Raw genomic sequence first — 26,743 nt, 5'->3', positions numbered from 1 at the left:
ACACGGTATATCGGGATTGCACAGATTTAATTATAGATTATTGTACCATCAATCATTCAGTTTATGACACTGTACAATATATTCTCTATGTAGTGTATGAGATTTGAGGAATATCGTACGTGTTCTGACATTTGAAGAAAATCAAATACATTCATTGTGCCGGGACAAAATCTGTAAAGTGATAAATGAAACCTTTTTTTTTTCTCATTTGAATTTCTGTAGCCTTAAACAACATACATTAAAAAAATGAATACCTCCAAATCCCTCTCTTAAATCCGACCCAATACAAATCTTAGGTGTAAACAAAACTAACACATTATCAAGTGCAACATAATTAGGAATGCAGGATGCAGTAATAAAGCAAAGCATTTAAACATTACATCCGTATATCAGATCATATAGTAGCAGCATCACCCAACCAGGCCTGCGTCCTCTAACATTAAAGTATTTCTGGAGGGCTGTTGGTCTGGCATTTCTGTTTCACAAAGAAACACAGATACCAAAACCTCAAAAACCTGCCTTCCACCTTTCTAATCGTAAAAACTTAAAACAATGCCAGTGAGTTTGTTTATTAAACACCTTAATATAATATATGTTCTTCAGTACACCGGTGAAGTGTTGTGGATGACAAATTGTCGCCTGTGTGGACGTAACCAGGGTCCTATTTACATTAACTGAAACCTGAGGAAAACTCTCATTGAACTTTAAGCAGGATAATTAGCTGTTGTACATGACATGTGTGGAGTAATCACAGCCTTCTATAAGCATCAAATCATTAGTTCTGTTGTTTTTCGAACTTGGCAGACCAAGTTTGGGCGTCGGCACTTTGGATGGCCTCTGCACTTTCTCTGGCATTGGAAAAGTTCACAATAAAACAGATGGCTCGATGAAAATGACTTGAGGTTACAGATTAAAAAACAACATCAGACCAATGATCCAAAAGGAACATGTGGGAAATAAAAAGGATTCAGGAAAATCCCTCATGCCTGAAGAACCCTGAATTAAAAAGTGGTAGTTTGTTCCAAAAAACACCTGTACAGACGCTGCATATAACCCCTTAGTGTGAGTTACAAATACGGTTCAAATACGGTTCAATTACGGTTCTACATACATACATACATACATACATACATACATACATACATACATACATACATACATACATACATACATACATACATACATACATACATATATATATATATATATCAATACATTCTAACATGAAACATTGTGGGGCAAATTAAAGTCACTCAAACTCTGATGTATTCTCTCGTGAAAAGTCTCTGGGAGAGTTCCAAGTAAAGCAAGTCTGTGAGGGTTGTTGACTGATGCGTATCAACAAGGTCCCGGAGAAATATTAAAAACCTCCAGCCCTATCTCAGAGTACACGTTGTCTTTATTCTGGATCGTGAACCGCAGTCATGCTCGAGTGAAATCACTGTCACAGGAGCTGAGCTGTAGGAGGTGGTAACTGAATAATGAATGACCCCGATGGACAGGCGCCAAAGTCAACAAAAGAAAAGACACCACGGAGAACACGCTCACGCAAAGTCGGCGACGTACATGTGGCCGGTGAGCCCTGAAGCCCGCCTGAGCAAAGGCAGAGTGAAGGGGGCGGGAGGTCGTCCAGTGGTCGCTGCATTCCAAGACTGTTGTTTGGGTGCGCCATTGTCTGGTGTGCTTTTGTCATTTGCACTCATTTGTGTGATGGGAGACGTAACAACAACAACAACAAAAAACTAAACAGGATGGAACAGCAAGTCCTGTGGATCAATTCATAAAAAATTAAAAAATTAAAAAATAAAAACGACCAGTCCTTGTTGTCAAGGAAATGTAGTATCCTTGAGACCCACCGGAGGGACTGTCGCTAATCAGAGCAATAGATCACATGGATCAACTGGGAATACAAAAACATACACGAACAATCACACTGAATTTAATGATTCATTATTATTATTATTATTATTATTATTGTTATTATTATTAATCCAATTTCTAACCAGTAAAATCAACACAAATCCACCTCACACACTTGATAAGTGAAAACTAATCGTCTCACCAATTTGGGACAAACAGGTAGAAAAGTTTTGCACTATTGAAAACAAAAAAACGTACTTAGAATACAAATCAGATTTAAAACTACAGAGGACGGTTCTTAATATATGATATAGTGTCACAGTGCACCTCCCTCCACTCACAGAGTGAATTAACACAATGGCCACGCACACACACACACACACACACACACGCACACACACACGCATGCACGCACACACACACAAACACACTTTACTTCCAAAAGAAGGTGCTATGTGCAGACGGCTCTCACACTCCGAGCGCCGGGCAGAGTAATTCCAGCTCTTTTTGTGCGTCTTCATCCTGAGAGAAAAAAAAACATTGTTCAAATTAAAATAAAACAAGAAAGGTACACTCTGTCGAGTGCAAAATATCCTCCAGGTGCGTCTGCAACGACCACTGCTGTAATTGAGTGAATACAACCTTCAGCTGACCCTTCGCTAAGCCCCGCCTGCTGCTACTCTGTCAAGTTGTCAGAGCTTCAATGGAGTGCATGAATAGGACATTTTTGGAGAAACTACAAATTATCAGAAAGCAGCACACAGAATGGTCTCCAGCATTTGAAGGATCTATCCAGGATATCGTATCACTCCCTCCCACACTCACACTCACACTCACACACACACACACACACACACACACACTCACACTCACACACACACACACACACACACTCACCCGATTTTATTGTCTACTGGTGGAGATAATAATAAACTTGTATTCAACCGTGTATTATAACCGTGTGAGCTGGCTATGAATCCAGTGTTGCAGTTGTAATAGTGATGAGGTCTACCTCTTTGGTCACAGTGTTCATTGAAGAAGCAGCTTCACACATGTTCTTGGCCTCAACCCTCCGCCCCATGTCTTTGTAGCACTGCCAGAGAAAAAGAAACAAAACCTGTCAATGCATTGTTGACTCTCAGTGGGATCCCACAGAACACTGCACAGTTTTTGTCCCAAAACAAACAATGATAATGGAAGTTCAACTTTGGGTCTCTGGTACTGACCTTAGCTAGAAACACATAGTTGTGTTTGGAATATCCTGGCTGGATCTCCTCAACCTGTATTAAAATAAATTACATTTTATTCAGTTATTAAAGTTAATCCCTTCATAATGCCCATCCGTGGTCTACTGTCCTACTTGTATCATTGCAACATCATAGTCACACCCCCCCCCCCCCCCCCACCCTGCAGCTCCTCCAACCTAAACAGCTCTCCTACAGTTAGTCAAGTGCAGATAACCACAGGTTAGAGGTTGGGGACCTGTGTAACATTGCAGGATGTATTTGTTTAAGCTCAACAGCCTGACCGGAGGCTCTTCTTTTGGTCACAGGCGACATGTTGCAACAGCGACCACTTACATCAAATTGATGGGTGAGATACGCCAGACATGAGGAAGAGGCATGAACAGGAATACTGGCCAGAAGCAAAACCAATTTCTCCACTTTATAAAGATTGTAAAATGTGGGAACACGGATGAAGCCCTCTGTAAATAAGGATTGTTCGGTCGCTGGAAACTGGTTACAGGAGAGTAGGCGATTGTGGCTCAGTGGTTAGCGTGCCTGTCTTTCAATCAGAGGATCGGTAGTTCGAACCCCGCCTCTGCTAGTCCATGTCGATGACTCCTTGAGTAAGACACTTTACCCTGAATTGCTCCCCATTGCTGTGTCTATGGTGTATAGAGAAACAATGGAGGAGGCTTTGGATAAAAGTGTCAGCTAAATTTAAGTTGAGCGCAAGACAATCTGGACCCTGTGTGCTGCATGTTTCCTAATCAGGGCAGCTCAAGAGGGAAACTGAAAGATTTTAGACTCAGACATTGTGTTAAAAAAAAGTACAAAGGAGATAACTGCAGAATTAATTTTCTTACGTACCTTTAAGAAATTCTTCAGTGCATCTTCAACTTTTGCACTTGGAGGCTCTCCAAACAACGTTGCAGCTACTTTCCTCTCAATCCATGACAACTGAGCCACCTGTAAAACAGTCAATACCATCTCTCAAAGTCAAAAGGCAATTCGGCGCATGCACTTAACAGTGACTTCACAGCGGCTAAAAAAGCAGTATATCACTGCCCTCTCTGGTTCCAATGCTGGGTGTGGCTGGGTGTGGTGATTAGTTTTTGTTTTGTGTCGCATTTCTTTCAATCACACCCTACGGGGATGTCAAGGGGATCCTGGGGTACACTCACTAAATCAAGGTGGCAGGTAAAACCACCGAAGGTCAGGGGAGAAACAGATATTCCTTAAGACGTCACCAAAGAGCTGTTGACAATATGTGTGGCCATCAACTTCACAAAAACTTACAAAAAAGGTCAACATTGCCTCAGGTTTTCTAAAATGGTCAACGACTTGGTCAATTGTCAACTGGTCAAAATGGTCAACGACATTCAAAATGACACTATCAGAATGTGTTAGGGTTTCTCATCCGACCGTCTTTAGGCATGGTGCTGCTTGGGATGTGATTATATTCTGGAGATTTGTCCTTTTTACCCATCAAACGTAATCAACCAACAGTGAAATTAAGCACTTTAAACAGTTCAATGGAAAGAAAGTTAACAAAAAACGTTCACGTCTGTGACTCTTCGCAGTGTTTCCATGACCACATGTACTCAGTTCACTGATACTCTTCGCTTTTTTCACACAGAAGATGCTGACGGCCAGGAGAGCGTTTTGGTCATACATGTAATGTTTCTGCTGCACGCCTTTCATCCGAGCAACATCTAATTGCAGGTGTAGTGTTGCTTTGGCATCATCACGGGACCCTTCAAACGGAACCGCCGGCTGAATAAAAACAGTAGATCTTTGTTGAACATGAACACAGGGCAGACTCAACCCTTCGAAAATATCAGGTGTTGCCACTCCGCTGAAAATCTTACAGGCCCTCACTCCTCGTCTGGTGCCCAGTGTAGGTGAGGATTATATCATTTAAGTCAGAGCGATCATTGCAACATCTTCCTTCCTCTCAGGCTGTCTGTTCGACAATTGGCACAGAGATATGTGATAAGTAGTCGGTAAATAGAAACAAACAGGCGCACCAGCAGAATGTATGTAAATACTATCACAAATTGTTTTCACGCTGACCCACAGTGATTGACAGACAACTACCCGTGCTGAAAAAAAACAACGGAACAGAAGCTGAACAGACACAAAATGAAAATGGCTCCCCGGTACAATCTGATTCAAAGCCAACAATAGCTCGTGTTAACCTCTCATTGCGCTTTCTGCGAATAGTGCAGAGAAAAAGAAAAAAAAACCTGCGTGAAACTGTGGGTGGGTTAGCAAAGGAAGCCTCCATAAATTCACAGTTTGTGTATGCAGAAAGATTGGAGGGATCTATGCGTGTGTGTGTGTGTGTGTATTGCGAGGCGAGTTGGGAGGTTCACATACGGCGTAGCACCAGCGACCCAGCAGATAGTAAGACATGGGGTCTTGCGGCTTCAGCTCGATGGCTTTATCCAGATGATCCTGGGAAGGGGGGAAGGCACACAGACAGGGTGAAGATTTGCACTGTTGATTCATGAAACGGCTGCTATTTTCACCGCCTTCTGTTCTGACCTGATCTGTCCTGCTTCACCAACCCACAAGTATTTCACAAACACCTCTCACACACGCAATCTTGTGGCGCGACCACGCACTCTGAGGCTGACACACACCCTCCCTCATTCTTTTTCCATTCGCCCTTCTCTGTTTTTTAAAAAAAAAAATAGCTTTCCTCTCGGGCGCTTCACGGCTTTCTCTTTCAACTGTCAAGAGTTTTGCAGGTACATAGTGTTTTCGGGCAAGGGGGGGGCCGGCTGACAGAAGATAAAAGGCTTACGTGCCGTTGTGCCACACTCTGTCTTGTCTTATGTAACCGAACGGCTGTAGGAGTGGCTTACTGGCTTAAGTGATACAAGTAACTATCCCTCCTCCCAGCAGCAATATTCCATGTAGAAATGAAATATGTATGGATGTATGCACGGAATAGTGCAAGAGTTTCACCAAGCAGCTTCAGATTGTGTACAGTCCCAGACACAACATACGACTTGCGTACAGGCTGTTCCCAGACAACAACTCACCTTGAAGATGTATCCGTTCTTTATCTTGTTCTGCACCGTGTCGTATTCGGCCATAATTCCACACATGATGGCATACCTGCGGCGAGACAGTATTCTGGTAATCAGCTGCTTATCAGGTGTCTACAGGTTGTCCGGCTCATGTTTTCACAGGTTGTTGAGAAAGAGAAAAATTATGTTTAAACTGATTACTAAAGATTTTATGGACCCAAAATGCCCCCTGCCACCAGATGGCATTGACCCCCATAATTGGCAGTGAAATAAAGCCTCTTTTAAGGAGCACAGCTGACAAAAGTCTTCAAGAAAAAATATATAAATGCTAAGAATGCAAATAAATGCAATAAAAATGTGCATTTGGTCAAAAACTATGTTAATGGAAAACCTAAGGTCCGATTGGAGGAAAATAAGACACACTCAAAGGAATTACAACGGTAACAAGCTGGCACAGTCTTTGGTTGCCCGGTCCAGACCGACCACAGTACAGAAGTCAAGTAGTGACAGTTTTGCTTTCAGTTGGGAGGGCTGCATAGACCTTCACTTTTCAGTCACACCACCTTTTCTCTGGGTCACTAATAATGAAAAAACCGAAAGGACTGGAAAAGAAGAAGAAGAAAAAAAAAATGCAACACTCTATAATGAGACTCCTCATTAGGGCAACATCAGCGTAGCTAAGCTGCTTCACCTTACTCCTTTACACACTAATTAATACGCTGACTTGGACCAGTGGGCAGGTGGAGGGCAAACATAGAGCGATCTCAGCTTCGGGATCTGTAAGTCAGCACGACGCTGTGGGTTTGGAGAGGAGAGGAGAGAGCTGATCAAAGTCTTTTCACCGCCAGGCTGCTTTAATCCTGCTGGTACTCTGTCAAACACTACCGAGCAACACAAATACCTTTTTATATGAAGGCTCAGCGCGCACAAAGGTCACCCGACAGTGTCGTCTGACATGGCGGTGCTGATGGTAGTTGGAATCTGCAACTGTGCGTGCGTGCACAGAGGTGTTTGAAGTGTGAATGGATTTGTATTTTTAATTGTTTTAAACAGGGCTACTGTAACTCTCCCTCTTTCTGTCTCAGCCTCTTGACTGTGATCAGGCACTGCATGCAGACGCAAATTTCGACATCAATACATTTTTATTCATGTTGTGTTGATAAATAAATCATTTATTTTAAAATAGATGAGATGTAGTTGGCTGTGAATTGACATGATTGATACAATAATTTTTTTTTCCCTCATTGGCATGCAAGAAAAACCTGAACAAAAGTTGACAACCACTGACTTTTAAAAAATAAAAAAAGTGGTGGTTGCCAATGGGGGGGGGGAGATCATGCAAACCTTATTCTTTGTGCTTACCATCATTACTCCTCGTTAATGTGGACGGTGTGTAAAATCAAAACATAAAACAAGTGCTAACCGCATCTTGCCTTCGTGCCCAGAATACTACTTGCAAAAGAAAAATACGGGCAGATAAATTACAGGCAACTGTAACCAAAAAAAGATTGTTTTACATTTTTTATGGCAGCGCAGTCTGCCACCGGTTGGCGCTGGATGAGTGGAGAGCTTTACAACATCACAGGAGCAGAGATGCTATCTGTCTGCAGTTGTGCTGCTGAGCCTTCCAATGAAAACAGACTGCTGGATGTGAAGGCTTTGAGCAAATCCATCACCGGTGACTCAGTATCTGACGCGAGGAATCCGAGCCAGGACACAGCTGGTTTGAGCCTGGCCTCCACATTTTAATATGATTTTGAGCTCCCGTCATAAAAGCAGAAAGAGTTGCTCACAGACAATCCAGCGGTGTGCAACTCTCCAACCGGCTGGATATTGTTTTTTATAAGTGAAAAAATTAAAGCAAAAGAGGCTCAGAAATGGCTGTTGCTGGATTAAACACACAGTTAACGACTATTGGATAGATTGCAATCATAGATATTCATATTCCATCTAGTGCCGTCATCCGGACAAACTTTCACTTTAGACCAATACTTTGGTTTTTGGCCAATACTGTTTAACGGTGACGAATAAAGGTCAACATGCTAACACGCCAAACTAAGACGCTGAACACAGTAATCATAACCTGCGGCGCTGCTGCCTCACAAACACGGTCAACTCGTTGTCCTGTTAAAACTTGTAGCACTCCTGTAATACGGATAAAACCATTCGTTGAATAAAGTATTTGTCGATCAACAGAAAATGTTTAAATGTTGGACTGTTGACTGAACAAAACAAGCAACGTGCACACGTCGCAAAGTCTTTTGAACACTGATGATTAAGCTGCAATGAAAAGCCTTACGCAAGATGCTGCTTTAATTAGCCGCAGACGAACAATACAAATCGGAACATATCTTTCCTGATTAGTAAAAAAAAAAAAAAAAAGAAACATTCCTTGCTTCTTTCACTGTAACTACTGAACATCCCCACAATGCTCTCTGAATCCAATGAGCGAATAATAAGAATTAATAATGTGCTATGCTAATGTGATTAAATGCAATAAATCTTGCACCGTGCAGGTGCTGAGATGATGGGGAGAGTGACTAGAGCAGCATACCAGAGGGGAACGGTTATCAAACTGATATCCGAGATATTGCTCAACAACCAGGCTACCACAAGACATAATGGAAGTGTCTGTGGGTGAGGTATGCGTACCTCACCCACAGACAAACAAACAAAACAACGATCACATGATCAGCTTCAAAAAAAACAAATATATTTGTACACTAAAACCAATGGTGGCAATGGTATATAATAGTGTTGGTATATAATGGAGTTGGGCTGGAGGGTGGGTGGGGTTTGCGTTGGTGATTGTTGTCAAAGTTTGTCCCCGGCCTGAACTTCTGTCTTCTATGAATAATTCAAGGAAATGTATGTGTTAAAATCAATTAGCAGATTTTATTATTATTTTTGCCCCATGTGGGAGGTCGTTTTCTGGGGTTTTACGCCACACCTACTGTCATTATAGCAAACAGCATCAGGCCTCCATGGGAGAGGCGAAGAGAAGTGAGGGTATAAGAAGTGGCGAGGTTCAGGGAGGAGTGTCTAGCCTCAGGGGCCAACCCTGCTGTTGTTTTTCTTTTCCTGTCTTCACAGAGTTGAAATACTATCTCTTCCCTTCCAGAAAATGGAAATATATAGAGAGGGAGGAAAGGTGGACAGCGGCAAAACATGACAGGAGGACAAATCACTTAATTGCGCAAGGTTAGTTCCGTGTTTGTTCAGTGAAAAAAATAAATAATAAGAGCCCGAGTGTCAGCTGCTCGGGCGGAAACCGCAGATTGATTTCAGACTTCAAATCCAAACGTAGAGACCCCGTTCAAGACGGAGATGGCCAGGCAGGACTCCAGGCTGGGACTCGTACAGACAAAAGGGGCAGGAACTCGAGGAATTCAAAGACAGTCTGTGTGAAGATGCAAGGAGCCCACGGCAGAATGAGCCGACAGTGTTTACTTTGCCATGGGAGGTGGGATTTGAAGTTGTGTGTCAAGTGTTCTCACAGCGAGGTCTGAGGTTTACGGGGCACACGTACACACATGTACACACACACACACACACAAACACACACACACACACACACACAGTCTCCACAGTGACACTGACAATGTCCACGGCAAACAGAGGCACGCGTTTGAAATTAAACTTGTCTTTGTGGAGGTCAAAGTGACCCCCTGTCCTCCAACCCCCCCACCCTCGCACCCCTCCACTCCCTGACTGGCACTGCCACAGGCTCCCTGCTTAATCCGCGGGCCTTTGTACCCTCAGAGAGGCCCTATAGCCAGGGATTTACATGGGCTGAATTCACACGGTGGGATCATTGGAAACGCACCTATAAACAAAGCCGGCGATACAAGAATGCAATCACATCGTCAGCCTGCTGAGATTATACGAATAGGCTTCACACTCACTGTCACGAAAGCGCCCCCATGTAACCCCTCGCGAGCACGTCGTGCACTCCCTCGCACGCACATGCACACCCTCCGGTTGAAAAAAAAAAAAGCCACATCTTACGCTTGTATCCCAACCTGCACATACAGCTCTCTGTGGGAAAACATGTTGGGGTCCGGCAGCTCTATGGCAGACACGACGGCCGAGGATAAAAAATATATAAATAAGGAGATAACAGCGTCGAGGGCTGTGGGGCTGCCGATAGTGCGCCACTCGCTGACTGCCTCAATACACATCCAACTTAAAAAAAAAAAGAGTCCTCATTCACCCCTCCTGGGAACGAGTATAGAGGTTTGGTGCACGACGGAGTGGGAAAGTATACGTAATCTCTTGTGAAGTGATGGCCGTCATGCGGACATCACACTCATTCGTCACTGCAGCTCTTCAAACGGCCAGTGTGCAAGCTCCGTGAAGATGAAGCGTGCTCTCTCTGCGTGAGGTTTGCAAAATGTGCCCCGCTTGTGGCTGCACATCAACATTTTGTCAAAGGTAAAAGCTTTGAGTTATAAAGGGTTCTATAATAACAGACCGAGCTCTTTCAATTATTTAATATAATATGCTTTAATTGTTATCAATGACCCTGAAACTAACAATCATTGAGTTTTTGTTAGTAAAAGTCATCTACATCTTCATAGAGATTGGGTGCTCTTCCACAAAGTGTGCCATGTTGCACACGGTGGTGACGTGAATATTATTGATGCCACTTAATCTCACACACCTCTCCTTTTAACGCCGCGTTTGAGGAGGCCGCGCTGGCAAAGTAAGAAGGTACAGCTAGCCGGTAATTAGCCGGTGTATGACTCACATGCAGTTGGGCTCCCACGCCCACGCCTTCATTTGACCCCGGCTTCCCAGTCATTCCTATCCAACTCTTTCAACAATGCCCAACATATAATTTGAGACTATTGCTTCCAGCCACGGTTGTTTCACAAACTGTAAACCTTTGCGGGCAAAACCAGCTAGCAAGCGCGTCAACTTTAGCAATTGACCCAATCATGTTAACCGATTAAACATTATGTACCGGTTCAAAAACAAGTTGGAAAGGAAGCAACACTGTGTAACGTCATCCAACCATCATGTGCTACTGGTCCTTAAACTACCATTTGAGCGTTAACATTAGCCAGAAGATAACACACAGGTTGTGCCTTTCACAGAGACAAAGTGTATTTACCAACTTCTACAGGTACGAGAGATTTGTTGAAACAGTCCTCCAAACTCTGCCTGCTAAGCTGTCACTCAAAGATCTGATCCATTTCTGGATACTGTATCACCAAAAAATAGCTGATCGAGCTAATTTGCGCAAATCTAATACAGATTATTTATTTTAAAAAAATGGCAGTGGGAATTATTATTTTATAATGTTTTCTAAACTCCCACGTAGTCATAGATCATAAACAGTAATTAGGCATAAATTGTATAAAACTGGTTTAACACCACAGAGTTTGTGTGTCATCAAACTTGAAGTTTCAGAATAAAAGGTTTTGGCGAGCGTCCAATTAAACGTGCGAGGATTTTATCCAGATTTGTAATGGCACACTGAGACTACTAAGAATAAGTCCTTGTTTTTGGTTATCATAACACTAAAGTTGCAAACAACTTTGGTGAACTGGGTAGAATGAACATGTTATATTGCATTATCATAATAATTGCAATTGCAAAACGTATGTGCTAGTACTATATATCTCATGCATATTTCAGTTATTCCTGTTGCAGCACTGTTGCAGCACTTCAGTACATTTTTATAGGGGTCGATAGCAATGGATAAGTTTAAAGAGCCGTCCATTAACTCAGCCTTTGGAAAGAAGTCCATGGCAGTAGTTTCAGAGGAAGAACGGGAACTGATCGGTAGCACGACTAAATATCACCTGCCAAATTGTGACAAGCTGGGCAGCATTCAGAAAAAACAGGTGACAGGTTTTTCTCACGGCATCGGTGCGCTAAGTAAACAGTTACCTCATACATAAACTCCCTTGCAACACTGCCTGGCACCGTCCCCAGTCCTTGCCTCCTCCCCTCTATGAAGTGTGGCTTTACCTACTTTGCCCTGTCCATTCAATTTAGACCGCATTTATGCTCGGTTTAAGAACCTTACAAATTCCATTAGTGGATATAGGATTATGCATTAAGCTTTTTCAAAGCTGTTGCTCTTAATTAACTAAACAAACTCGGCCTGCTATTTTCCTTGACGTCTGGAGTGCTGTGGTGTGCGCATGGGCTAATGCTAATTATTCCCCAACGAACAAAGCAAGCAGGGCTGCTGGCTCGAGCAGGCGGTCTGGGTAGTTTTTTCCACGTGAGAACTTTAATGCCCGTCGACAGAAAGCAACCCCATTATCTCAGTTACACTGCACACTAATTCAGGAAACGTAATTAATCTTAACAAATACACAGACTGGGTAAACTATTACTTTCATATAAACGATTAAATGCAGCACACCGTTTGCTGCATGGACTTCCTGTATGCTCAGTGCTTCATGTTGAGCACAAGTTGAAGCAAAGCCAGGTCAAAAAAGGGCTTTGTATCGTTTTAGTTGCAGCTGCGTTCGAGCTATACCTTGCAGTTGTTTTGAAACCTCGACAGCACCAAGCTGATCTCAGAGCTGCATCTAGTGTAATCTTTATCTCCCTATTCAAGTCTTGGACTTTACGTCTGATTAGAAGTCAAGTTTTGACACGAGCTGTGTTTCAGATGAGGAATGCACCACTGGGGACTGCACAAATACAGACGGGACTCATGCCATAAGGCCCACTCTTCACAACTAATTAAAAAGCAGGGGGATTTTCTCCGCTGTGCCACTGAGCAACTGGGGAGGTATATCAGGGTGGAAGAGGTTCTCACGATTTCTTTTGTCTGAGAATCACCTACGGCGACAAAATTCCCCTTGACTTAAAGAGAGGGAATTAGCCCTCTTCAAATGTCCACTCGCATCAGCCAGATGCAGCAAATAAGTCGTTTAAGTGTTGTTGTTTTTTGTCAATAAAGGCAACAGAACATGAAATGCAGACAAATGTGATGAGCTGGACACAAATTATGCACCACTGTAAATATATACAGCTAGTTGTGTGGCGCAACCATCAACAATACACAGAAACGCTGACGGCAATAACGGAAGGCCAGTTATTGCATTACGTTCATCAAACTGCAAATGGATGAGGAGGACGTGATCTGCAGGGGAGAAGATGCTGGTGGGGGACCGGGCGGAGGGGTAAACTGCTATTATCTCACAACCATGTAGGACTGCAAAAGCGTGCATCTATTTTGTACCAAATGTGCACTTTTTCTTTGCATAGTTTGGTCCGTGTTGGTTTTGGGTCCAAAAGATATACTGACGCAATTCACATTTCATTCACTCTGTCGTCCCCTCCCCCTGTGGGGTTTTCTGCGATGTCCCTCTATATTCGTTGAGTCAAATTTGCTAAATTGCTCCGAGGAATGCCTGAGTGAACATTCACTCAAATACTGAGAAACGGCTGCTGGAGGGCCAAAGCGTCACTCAAAAGCACAGTGCCTTACATCTGGGGAAAGTACCTGTGTCTACACTTTCATTCTGTTTTGCTGAAACAGTTTAACTGGATAAGAACACAAACCACGGGCGATTCACCAAATGGGGCTCAATTATGGCAAGTCACAAGCCATCAAACTAATCCGTGATTGATTTGCTTTTGAATGTGGAAGGAAGGAAACGAGGCAAACCTACCACTGATGGCTTTCAGCACACGTAGGGTTCAGCCTCACGGCCTCCTCGCCAACCTTCTTACCTAAGAGCAAAGGAAAGATAAACAACAGATAGTGATGCTCCATTGCAACGCAAACTCAACCAACTCAATTAACCCAGGGCGGTCTCAGAGCGTGCAACAGCACAGGCCACAGCGTTAAAGAATATAAAAACACAAGTGAAATAAAATGCGATCCAAGTTAAAAATCCTTCATCAGTTTTTGGAAAGCTTCTTATGCCAGCTGCACTAATAATATACTAATGAATGTTAAATATGATGCCCTGTTGCTTTATATAGCCATGTCAAGAAACAATGTAAAATGCATTGACACGTTGTCTTTTCAGGAAGCACCTGGCCAGCTTTGATTAGAGGCACATTGATGAGGAAGGATTACAGAAAAAACAGGTCAGTCTACTCTGAAGTTCAGTAGAATCACAAAACCGCCTCTGTTTAAGATAATGGGGGGAGCATTATGGACTAGGTTACAAAGTCTTAGTGTAACACTAGAAAAGCACAGAAAGTGCTGGTGCCGTCCTTTGAAAAGAGCCCGTGGGAGATCAGTGAGAACAATGTTTTGTTATCAGGAAGATGACTTTAAGACTGTAAGGTGTCTTCTTTCTTGAGTGCATAGCGTGTGTGTAATACTCATTTTTTGTAGCAATTTCACACAGATGGGTCAGAGTGCAATGGATGTCACATTGTTTGAGATGGTTCTGAAAACCACTTCAATCAGTGCAGGACATTGTCGACTTGTGTGCATGCTCCATACTTTTAGATCATACTTCAAGATTTAGCTCTTGCATATGCAAGAGCTAAATCGGTGCAGGTGCAGGTGTACATCTGTATCAGGAGGCACGTTCTGGTTCTGACAATAAAAGCCATCAAGAAGTGTCTTAAAACCGTAATCATCTCTACTGGCCAGCAGGGGGCGATGCCTCTGGTTGCAAAAAGAGCCATTGTTTCTGATGATTCACTGTGGGTCAACAACTTAAGCTAAAGTTACTGAAACCTCTGCAGGATTACAGACCTTTGGCCAGCAGCTGTGGTTATGACGCGATAGCATCTCATGTCCAGATTGGGCATGTGTGGCAAATGAGGTACAACACAATGAAGGTTTAGTATATTTTACCAGTTTCCGCATTGGTCTTCTTCTCCTCAAGAGTGGAGCTAATGTCGTGAAGATCACAGTAAGCCCGGATTAGCCGCCAAAGAAATGGTGACTTCTGTCCAAACTAGAGAAGTATATCAAAATGTTAAGAGACACTGTTTCGTATTGATTGAGCTACAGGATCACATCTGTCAATCGAATATGTGCAGGAGTCGACATACCTCCTCTCTCTGCTCTAGCAGGAGGTCGAGACTTTCCCTTTTGTCTGATTCGGTGCCCTGACGTAAGATGTCGATCCTTTCAAGGAGGACGCATAACTTGTCTGCAGGCTGTTCTTCGTCATCCTGTTCCTCATCGCTTGGCTCTTCTTCTTCAGAGTCCGTCAGGGCGGTCATGTAGCTGAAAGCACAAACGATCATAGGGAACAACTTGAAACCTTCAGTTTCCTGTCAGCGTGTGCAATTAAACTTTATTGAGGCAGAATTGAAAGGTGAACTGAATAGTGGTTCTTGACACTAAGCCAGACTGTCTCCATCTTGCAAGATGAGCAAGATGTGCCCAAGGAAACACCAATAGAAAGCCTACATATTAAGCGATGGCCTGTGTCCTGGTAGCTAAATCTAAAGCTCAACTTGTGAGGTGGAACAAAAACACTTCATATCAATCAAAATCTTAAAGAGCATTTTTACAAGCCATTTTCTGCCAAGTGCTGATTTATAAAGGATCAATTTTCGCTGCTTGTTAACACTCAAACTGCGGGCGGGTTTGTTTACATAAGTGGGTTCCTTAATTGTTTATAAATTGTAGCTGTTAAGAAACTCCTGACGTCTTAACGTGGATACCTGAAGGCTTTTTCACCCCTCAAAAAAAAGAAGAAAAAAAGGGATACTTGTTTGTCGGGGAGAGGCACGCAACACTCGCACTCGATGTTTTTATGGTGCCCTTTCAACTCCTGTAAGCATGTTCAAACACCCTGAGCTAAAACTTAAGAAGCAACAGTATAAAGAGCTATATTAAAGATACAGGTAAAAATGAAAGACAGACAAAGGTGAAAATATGAAAAGCCTACATTAGAGGTTGGCAGTGGCTGCATGTGCGTCATTGGTGGTTAAGGGAGTATGTTGGGCTGCGAGCCACGGCTCTGGAGGGATGTGTCAGAGCGGGCCACAGACAGAACCAACAGGTGCCCTGTGCCGGAGGCTGCTTGCCGACTCCGCCCCACAACTCACACCTTCAAACCTGAAGGTGCTGTGATTACAGCAAGTAACATGAGGGCATTTGAGCTGAAGAGATTTTCTACTCAGTCAAAAGAAAGGAGCCGTCATAAATAATGCGCCACGTCTGACAAAGTCAACAACACGAATGAAGCCGGTCCTATTTTACTTTGAAAATATGACACCGTTTTAAAGCTTGTATTAAATTGTCTGATACAAACAATGGGTCAAATTACTTGTTTCCTCTGCCCCCAAGAGGCCAATACATTACTTAATGCCACAGACCGTATAAAAGAAGTGGACGTAGTCATTGTGACGTCACCATTGATTTGTGGACTTTGAAGCCTTGAGTACGACTCTGTCATCAACATTTTGGAATACGGCCATCGCCATCTTGGCTTTTTTTTGGACGGATGGACGTTACCGTATTTGGAATGCGGAGGAGTGACGTCGAGACATCATTTGACAATCGGACATCGTGCTATATTGAAAGAGACGGAAGGAGTTGCCACCTGCTGGCCAGCAGAGAGAATGCATATTTTAAGACACTTTTGCATTGGATTAACTCGGCAGAACCCAAAGTTGGTAAATGCATGTGTCAAAAGAGCTTATTTAACTTTCACCGAACAACACCCACTGTGGTCATATGTGGTCATTACAAGATGATGGATGACGATATTACGTAGTGTAACTACAGCAAAAGTAGATCTGACTCAGTAATATCAGTGAAACAAACATGTTTTCAAACATGGGCACCAGGCTGATACTTCGGGCGATGGCTCCAAAAACGCCAGGCTCCTGAACTGAGCAAAAGTGCATTTTATTGGTTATGAATTAAACATTTTTTTAAATATTATGTTATCAAATAATACGTATTTTCCCTTGTATAAAAACAAATAAAACTAGAATTACCTCCTCACAGCTGTACACCTCCACCAACCTGTCAAGGTGCAATTTACATCCACGGCTGCCCAAAATGTCATCGCTTCCTCACACAACATTTGTGTCGAATTGTTTTAATTAGCCTATGACTTCTTGGGTTCTGGCCAAACTGTAAAACAATTGTATTCTACATCCAGAAACTAGACTTTACAGTGTCTTCACTTTAATCTCTATCTGTGTTTATACCGACATTTTGAAATAGTGTGCCAAAGCCGTTCCACAATCCCCCTCTCTGCACTAACCCCTGAGTAAACCCTAAAAACCTGCAGGCAAGGCTCAAACCATTTATTGGCCAACACACCCAAGCTTAAAAAAAAAAGTTTTGAAAAAAATGTGTGTGCTTTTGTGTTTACACTGACTATTGCGGTCTTGCATTTTTGTCTGGCTGCACCATATTACAGACAGGCATGGTGTGACTTCAGCAAGATAAATCCGATTATTGGACTTGTGTCATTCATTAATTCATTCATTCACTACCTAATTCATTCATCCTTTTGTCCTTTTATTCATTCAGCAGTTCGGTTTTCCCTGCCTCCCCGCAGTTATTTACTCTGGAGAGACCGGCAGCAGAAGACTGAGTGTTCAGCGCATTCCTGTCACACCATTCCACGGCTCATGAATCACTTGAGTTGAAAGAAAAATAAGCTAAGAATCTATTTGCATTAGTGTGTGCGTGCATGTGTAGTGTAAATATGTTTGTGCAGGTAACACAGTTGCCCTTGCAATGTTCCTAGCGGTCTAAATATTGTCATTAGCATTTCAATACTGACTAAGTACATAATTTTCAAGCAGGTCCTTCTGTGACTCACACATGAAAAGAAATATAATTTGATGCTGGCAAATTAAGTTTGGAAGGGCAGAAATAAACTGTTCACAACGTTAAAAAAAACAACATTGACAAGACAATAAAGAAAAATGGAAAACATTAGTGGAAGCACATAGAACAGTGAGAGGCGGGAAATGACCTTTGACTCTCTGAGCTGATACTCTTGGTGCATATTCAGTGGTTGACATTGGTCGTGGTCATTCCATCATGATCAGCGGCCGGATCTTCTTGGATGCACTCTGGTATTACGCATAATATTAAACAGACAGAAGATTGCTCTATAGCAAGGATGATGCACTACAAGCCCCTCCCAATGGTCTCAAAGGGTAACACTTCCTGTCTCAAGTGGGTGTGGTCATTGTGGTCCTCATGTGAATGAATAAAAGGAGACTAAGGTACAGTAAATTTGTATAGTTCCTTTTACCACATGATTTCTCTGTTATGAAAAATGCCATTTTAGTCTCAGAATGTCTAGAAGATATGTAGCTTGTGAAAACCTGTGTGATACAGATACAGGAACTGTCTCTGCTGAGAAATGCGGCAACAGAATGGGACTAATTGACCATATAAACCGTGGATTTAAACCAGTACGGGCCCCAGGTCTGGTATTTGGTCCTAGGGTTCAAGTGGAGCGATAAAGAGTCTATTTACATCTCTGGCCCATTCAAATATTTCATTTGTAGTATTGATGGAGTGGTTGAAGCCATAATAACCTGACAATTTTTAAAATCCATTCATCATTAGCACAAAAAAATACCACACGATATCACAAATGTGAGCAGATGCTATTTATTTCATCGAATAAAAAAGTGAATCCTGATGATTTGCAACCTATGGACGGACGTTTATTTACGGACCTTATTTGGCATGCAATATAACTATTCTACCATACAAGAGATACTCGATGAGGACGATAAAAAGACACGTGTTTTTATCTTCCACTTTGTGTCATACAGCTCCCCATGCTGTTAACACTCTACGCACTTGGTAAAGTCAAAGCCTGCAATGCCTCATGTTAAACAGCACGTGTGCTCACTCGAGGAGATCAGCATACAGACCCCAAGGTGCAATGAAGGGATCTCTCAATGGAGCTTAGCAAAGGCAGTCTCTGCGGTTACACAGTTCAAAACAAACCAGAGTTACCATCCCAACATCAGCGGGCCTTGGAACATGCAACCCAGCAGCCCAGCCTATTCAGCCTGTGTAGCACTGGTGACAGGACCAATGAAAGCCCGCTCTACAACAATGACGGACTGACTAGAGAGCCCCCCCCCGTCCCGTCCCGTCCTGTCCCGTCCCCAAAAAAGGCTGTGCACAGATTTTTTAGTTCTTACTCCTAAATAATCCCCGCTTATCACCTAGCTGAGAATACCACTGCATTACTAACTATTCAAACGTTAAAAAGTGTGTTGGGAAAAATTCTAATGGCGACCTTAAATAGCACTTCTGTTTGGATGTTGCAATCAGCGGCTTTTACCGGGTGGTTGAGAGGAGCGCAGACTCAGCGGTCAATGACTGTGTGGGTCCTTCACTTACATTAACAAATTTCACAAACAAGTTGAATCATCGCTAATAAAACAAAAATGATATCCAAAATATACAAAATGCCGTGGAGGTGGGACCACAGAAAAGCCTGCGTTGGCGCAATGGGAGCTGTGGGTGGCCAGAATTAAACCCGACAGACAGCGGGTCAGAGACAGGCCAGGGTGACTGGTGACACGTCAGACAGCTTAACGTGTCGGCGTATACATTGTATGCAATTCAAAATACGCGTTTGTTTGCCTAAAAGCCTTTTATTGAAGCATGAACCTGAGGATATAAACGTGAATGTCTCGGATGCAGACTGCTGCGGAGCAGCACGTACCATCGCATTCACAGGGAAGTTTGGACTAAAGCTTTTAATCACAAAGCAGACAATGAGCTCCCTTTTCTTTTTCTAAACATTTCTGTGCAAGTTGATCGGGCTTGCCCGCTACCAAACAAAACTCCTGCTTAGATTTGCTTGAATCAACAACTATCCAATGTCATAAATGCTAGTTTAAAAAAGAAGAAGAAGACACGGTAATGTTTAGCTTTAGCTACAGCGGCATAATGTGAATAACCTCAGTGGGAGCTGTTCGAGAAATTACAAGTTCCGACAAGACACTTTTTGACGAGGCCTTTGACAGCTTGGCACACAGACGGGGTGATTGATGGGTCTCCTTGCCTTCAGAGAGGCAGTGCCGAGGAAGCCGTTATGACACACGAGGAGTGAACGGAATAAACAGCTGTAACTTTCAACCCCTTCGGTCTGCGTGTTCCCCGTTTTGCTCGACACCACCCCTGCTCTATAATTTTAACGTTGTGTCACACTGCTTGTTCCGAGCATTTCTGCAGGAGTAACATGCATCACTACACAGACAGAGGCAAGAGGTACGCTGCCTTATCAGAGCAATTTGGTAACACTGGTGTAAATATCTCTGCAAAAACGCAGGACACCTTTTATTTAAAAAAAAAAAAAAAAAAATTCAACTTAAAAACACATTTCAACACACATTTCAGAGAACCATTGAGCTTACACAAGTATAAACAGAAGTCTTTGCCTATTCATGACGTGCATCTCTCATGGTCTGCAGCAGAGCTTGGTGTAGGATTTGTTGAAGGCCCTGTTCATACTTGCACAATGCCCCCTGTTGGAAATCTGCTGCCGTACAAAAGCCGCTATTTACAATCGAGAAAGTTTAGTAAACTCAGCCATTTAAGATGTGTTTTACTCCCTTCTCCATCATTATTAGATAGTAATATTCATAATGAATAGAACTGACGGTATGCGGTTCAAGTTTTGATGCGATAAAATGTTCAACTGAGAAGTTCGCAGCGTCGCATTTTGCACACAGCGATAAATGCACTAATCTGGCTGATCTTAAATGTATTCTTAAGGCTTTGGATTTCAACAAACATGAAATAACTATTACACAACACCTGAGCATCTCTTATGGGTATATCATGTGGAGATACTGTTCTCCAAAGACTTCCAAGCCTGCCAAGGAGACATCAAGAGCCCTTTAAATGGATGTGAGGATTAGGGGGTGTACCTGGCTCCTCCGGGCGGGGGGGTTTCACACATGGCCTAAGGGTCTGGAATTTCTTTACCACACCATTCCCAGTTACCGCCCCGCACGCTCTACTCGAACAAATAACAGAGCGGTAGGACACACTCTTTAATTATGGGAGCAGTGTGCGTGATGTGATTTCTTTTACAGCACAATAACCCTGGCAGTAATTAAAAGCATTTGATGCGGCCCGATGACTGTCACTCAAAACCGGCGAGCCACATCTGCTGAAGGTCAGTCCTCTACGCTTCCACCTGCTCCTTCGGCCAATGAGCTTGGCGTGGGTAACACAAGTAGAGGGAGATTGACCTGAAATCCATCATGAAAGGAGACTCATACGAAACAGTGTTATATTACCTGTGTATGAGCCGTCTTGCTTCCAATGTCAACAAGCGTACATGACCAGCAATGTGTTTTAGGCCAATATTAGTCCTTTTCATGACAGTTACTTAGCCTCATGTCACACAATTTAGTAAATAGAATTTTTTGTTGTGTGTATCTGGTTGTATTTGAATTACCTTCCTCTTATTCTTATCTGGTATTAAAAAACATTAAAACATTTTTTTGTAAATGCCCTGTAGAGACACTCTTAGATAACACAGACAATAAAACACCACACTCAATAATTATCCAGGGTGCACTGGTTCAGTTGGCTTACTTTAAAAAAAAAAAAAAACGCTCCGAGGCAATTGATTAATCATTGTGAGGGCAGAAACAGAGATTGGGAGGAGACGCACAGCTCCGATCTAAGGCTCACTGGGCATGCCTAAAATCTGTGTGGTTAGGGTGTAAAAGCAGCTGAGTGTCATAAAGTCTTCTTGGCACTTCACATGCTCTACTTCCTACACAGATGAAGCAAAGTTCAAATTAAGTTGAGAACTCAAGGGGCGGCCGCAATGTCCATCCAAATCCTGGTCCCGCATCACCCAAATAATTCGATATATTTGGTTGTGTCCAATAAAAAGTCTTCCCCGGCTATTGAAAACATTAAAGCATTGGCGTAATCACCACCATTTAACTATTGGTGTTTGCTTTTATGAGATCATGAGATTCAAAATGATAGTTCATTCAAAAGAAACACATCTGTTGTTTATGTTATCTGAGGATGGCACAAGTTCAAGGCATTTGGGTGTGGACAGAGGTGGATGACTGGGCATGTAGTGCTTGATTAGTCTGCTGTTCTCTGCATGCACCCGAGGCAAATGTACCTATTGCCAGGACTATAATTTAGCTCATAAAGTGAGCGGAGTTAGCCTGGTGAACTAAGAGGGCCAGAAGATGTTTTTGATTCACATACCGATCCAATGAGACTGTTAAAGTGAAAATAAGCTGAAATCACTTTACACTTTGCCACCTGTTGAGATAGTTATATGTTGCTTCTCTATCGTATGTTTATCTACTGGAATTATTTACATTAAGAAATGACCAAAGCCTGCCTGATGGCATTTTATGCCTCAAGCCCAATGCTGATAAAAAAGAGATGCAAACCGTTTTTTTGTGGTCATAACAGAGACAGTTATTTACAGCTTTTCTGAAACCTGGTATTATTGTGCAGCAGCTAAGAATTGTAAACAGTGAAGTCTGCTGGACAAACTATGCATTGATGACACTGATTCTGGATTATTACAAGCACAGTTTCTTCTAGGGATGGACCGATCTGGCTTTTTCATCCCTGATACCTCGCTGATTCCTGGCTTTGGGTATCAGCCGATACTGAGAATCAATCCAATACCAGTGTGTAATTATCACTTCATAAAACTAAATGAAACAAATATATATATATATATATATATATATATATATATATATATATATATATATATATATATATATATATATATATATATATACTTATGTACCCTTTTCTTTTTGCAAAGCACACTGAATTGCTTCTTTAGACGCCCCTTGGCTCGGTGATCTGGGTGGTGCGATTAAAATTCATTCACAAACTTAACAATGGTGGAGCACCGCCAACACACCATCCTTGTCTTGCTAGTGAAGGTAGGTGCTGTGCCAAGGCCTCGGAGCACTTGTCAAGTAATCCAGGCACTAATCAAGGTTTGTATCGTTTTAGACTTATGATGTGTTTGATGTCGTCCGAAGCCAAAACACGCTAATAAGTTATATTTCCCGAATAAAAACAAATGAAGTCTCCCTTCTGTATCACTTTCTTAGTTACACAAGTACATCCGCTGCCCTCTGCCACTTTTGTCATGTTTTAGAACATTGACACTCCTGTGTCATGATTCAATTCAACTGACCACAGGGTTGATATGCACACATTTGCTCCATTACTCACAAGACAAATCACCTAATTGCAGAAATTAACTATATCTCAGATCACATGGTTGAGCTCATGAAGAAGTGTTGTCTTGTACAACTATTTCTATATCTGCCTGTTTTATACTATTTCACCAACAGGTGGCTTTGTGAGCACATGAAGCCTTTAGAAATTAATCATTTTGAGATCTAAAGCATCAATGCTTCATGAAATGTTGTCCTGCCCACACAACGCTCTCTCTCTCTCTCCGAAGCTGTTGTAGATGACGGGAACCCGCAGGCGGATCTTTATGCTCCAATTTTTTATATTGCCAATTCGCACATTGTGTTATCTTCAGCACCTGCCGCTAACGGCATACGTCTAAGATTCAGAGAGGAACTTGCGCTTGTGAACTTTGATTACACGTTACCTGGCCCAGGTTCGAAGCAGAGAAACACTTTAATGCAGATGCATTATGGATTTCCTAACAGCCGGAGAGCGTGTGTGTAAAATCAGGGGGGAAAGAAATTAATCTATAGCAGTGTGTGATTTGTGTACAAACTGATACAAAGTTTGATGAAGATACCGGATTTTGAGCACAGGGTGTTGTGGCAAATTAACGATTGTCATTGAGGCAACAATCGAAAGTACTGGCTGTGATCAAAAGTCCAAGTCTGCCATATTTTATTAATATTTGGTTTACAAGTTAGCTAAGACTCAACAATTGTTAATATTTTGTGTTATTACTTTGTGTGAGCATGTCTGATCATTGCAAGAGGGTGCAGTTATATGCATTTTGGGCCTTGCTCAGCGGGATCCAATTCAATAATACATTTAAGGATACATTTTTGGAGACACTGTACTCACCCTCCCTCACTCTCGGCTTCCTCAGAGCTCTGCCCTCCAGCTCTGGCCCCAGCTATGGTGCCTGCAGCCCTTTTCCTTCGCGTTGGCGTGGTCCTGTGGAGAGGGCTGACTCGGCGCGCCTCATCGCGTCCCCTCAGCTCTTCCCTGACTTGATCCTGGAGCGACGGCAGAGCATTCTTCAACGACTTCATTTCATCCTTCAGCTCGGACACACACTGGATCAGGGCCTCGAGGCGCTCCAGCACCTCAGCCTGACCCCCGGGTAGACCTGGGCCGTCCACCAACATGACGCCGGTGCTTTGTGCCTTAGTGCTCTTAAGGTAGTATCGCGACCACGTGCTTCTTCGCCTCAACCTAAAGCCCTGGTAAAACACTGCAACCAAACCAATGCCAGCCACTCCAGCCAACGCTCCCAGAACCAGCACCTTGCTGTCCGCCAGGGCCATCCTGCAGGTCTGTGGATAACAGACGGAAATAGCAAGCAAGGAAAATGTATAATGAATTGGTTTAAAGATAACTTTGATAATTAATAAAAAATGTAAAAATTGTCTAAAAAATGTTAGAAAATAATGAAAAGATGATGCCTTCAAATGACTTGTTATTTTGACCAACAGTACAAAAACAAAACAAGAAACAGAATCACAAAGTTATAACTATTTTAATAATTATATATATATATATATATATATATATATATATATATATATATATATATATATATATATATATAAAATATTTGAATAGTTAAACGTTATTGCTTTTTTGTAATGTAATTGTTTTTCACATATACACTACATGTATAATAATATTTTTTTCCCTATTAGCTTATTTTCTCATTGCACTGTGCAGCTGCCTTCATCTGTTCCTCTGCTCCTTCAGGCCTCTTGTATGTCTTCTTGGGACATGTTTAACAACATCTTTTATCCAATCACATTTCACTTCTCTTTATCTATGTAAGATTAGCCTGGTTAAAATACATGGAAGAGCCTTTGCGAGACCCTGGACGTGTGATTGGTCACAGGGCCCGCGTGATTATTAACATGCGCTGTGAAACGAGCATCTCACATAGAATCTAGAATCTCAGGACTTACTGATGACCCCTTTCCCACAGAGGTTTATGTGAGTGTGGTAAGTTAAATGCTGAATATGTTACTGTTTTTTACATTTGCAGTCGTATTTAATCATAAACTAGCCACAGCGCTGTTGTTGCTGCTGTATCTGGGGGTGCTGGTGCTTCTCCCCGCGGCCTCTCCTTGGCGCGGGGAGAGGTTGTCGCCGGCGCAGCTGTGCTGCAATCTCATGTCTGGTCACTGAGCAGGGTCAGTGTGGTGGTTTTGTTGATAGATTTGGACAACATGCATTGTTGTTGACCAACGCGCACCTGGCTCACGGCGTCACCTTTTTTTTCACGTCATGTGGAGCAGCTCCACGATCAGTCCCCTCAACCCGTTTGCTCGTGGTGGAATAATCTGATGTTAATACATAACTCTGTATCAACTGATAATCAGTTCTATGAAGATAATATTTGGCTTACGAGTTCCCAGTTTAAGTGTGGTTAGTTTGACATTTTTTCATTAGGTAATATAGTGTTGTATTGTTGTTGCTCAGTAGTCATAACTGTTAATAGCAGCAAAGTATAATCAGATTAGAAATTATGAAAAAAGTAAAGATTAACACTGAGACTACTGCAACTTGTAGTAAACTGAGACCTACATCGTTTTACTCTTGCATAGCTAGTTCAATATGTAGTCAATAGTACATTTGTAGTCACTAAAATAAGCTGGCAAAAAGATCTGTCTGACAGTGGCCTTCCACTTTTAACCCAATAGCCCAATATTTACTCTAGATGTATAACAGGAGCAGAGTCCGCTGGTTATTACCTCAGAGTCAGAGACTCCACGGTTTTCAAACGCTTAGCTAGTAGGTTACAAACAGGTTATTACATACAGAGAATACTGACTGTAAAGAGCATGTAAGATAACTCAGTAGGAAGCACAAGAACACAGCAACGTGTGGCTTCATCCACACGTTCATCCACACGTCATCTGTGTTAGGACATCATTGTGTCTGTGTATCCTCAAAATGCCTCCTGTCGTTTGAATATATTGCGTCGAAGCAAAAGCATATCATCTAACTAGTTAGTACCTACTGGTACTATGGTAGTCTAACCTAAACTATGATATTGTATTAGCAATTAACCTAACCAAGTAGTTTTGTTGCCTTTGACTGTCTGGGGTCTCAAGTATGCGTCATCATGATCAACTTTATATTGTAATTGTTAAGTCTAAACAGGTTAACCCAGTTAGCGGCCAGTGATAAAAATTCTCGCTAGCTAAAAGTCCCCAAACATTGGGCTAACATTCGAGAAAAACAAAGTTACTCGCGGTTAAAACGGTTAAAACGTGTTATATGCTAACTGTCAGGAATACAGTATCACAAAAACACGTCACATCAACATGTTCTCTCTAAATAACAACGAAATTTACCGTTTTAGAGCCCTTACTGCACAGGTAAGAGTGGAGGCACCTCTTTTGCAATGACAGTTTACTCGTGTAACCGCCAAAACATCCCGTGTATGCTCAAGCACCACAATGAATAGTTCCGGGCTTCGTGGGTATCCTCACAATGCGAATTACTTTGGGTTTTTT

General features: G+C 42.4%; 1 protein-coding gene across 1 annotated transcript; it reads right to left on the bottom strand.

Moving 5' to 3' along the window:
* Positions 1-8: 8 nt before the first annotated feature.
* On the bottom strand, positions 9-26,639 carry LOC137779719 (regulator of microtubule dynamics protein 2). Its single transcript, XM_068567876.1, has 11 exons — positions 26,582-26,639; positions 24,096-24,550; positions 15,116-15,293; positions 14,916-15,018; positions 13,768-13,828; positions 6,137-6,212; positions 5,466-5,543; positions 3,954-4,052; positions 3,087-3,140; positions 2,873-2,953; positions 9-2,382 (listed from the first exon to the last, which is right to left on the bottom strand). Exons 2-11 carry the CDS (start codon positions 24,539-24,541, stop codon positions 2,329-2,331), a joined length of 1,230 nt encoding a protein of 409 aa, XP_068423977.1. The 5' UTR covers positions 24,542-24,550; positions 26,582-26,639; the 3' UTR covers positions 9-2,328.
* Positions 26,640-26,743: the final 104 nt, after the last annotated feature.

This window comes from Clinocottus analis, unplaced genomic scaffold, assembly GCF_023055335.1.
Source record: "Clinocottus analis isolate CAN_PGR_092001 unplaced genomic scaffold, fCliAna1.0.p SCAF_8, whole genome shotgun sequence".
Classification (NCBI taxonomy): Eukaryota; Metazoa; Chordata; class Actinopteri; order Perciformes; family Cottidae; genus Clinocottus; species Clinocottus analis.
Note: the sequence above shows the minus strand (reverse complement) of the source record. Positions and strands in the feature narration are given on the sequence as shown.

What these genes read in the sequence shown, in the direction of transcription:
- LOC137779719 (XM_068567876.1), bottom strand. Translation starts at nt 24,541, where the DNA reads ATGGCCCTGGCGGACAGCAAGGTGCTGGTTCTGGGAGCGTTGGCTGGA. An exon ending in TGCTAGAGCAGAGAGAGGAG is followed by an intron (nt 15,019 to 15,115) that starts GTATGTCGACTC and finishes ATACTTCTCTAG; the next exon opens with TTTGGACAGAAGTCACCATT. An exon ending in TGGGTCGCTGGTGCTACGCC is followed by an intron (nt 4,053 to 5,465) that starts GTATGTGAACCT and finishes ACTGTTTTACAG; the next exon opens with GTGGCTCAGTTGTCATGGAT.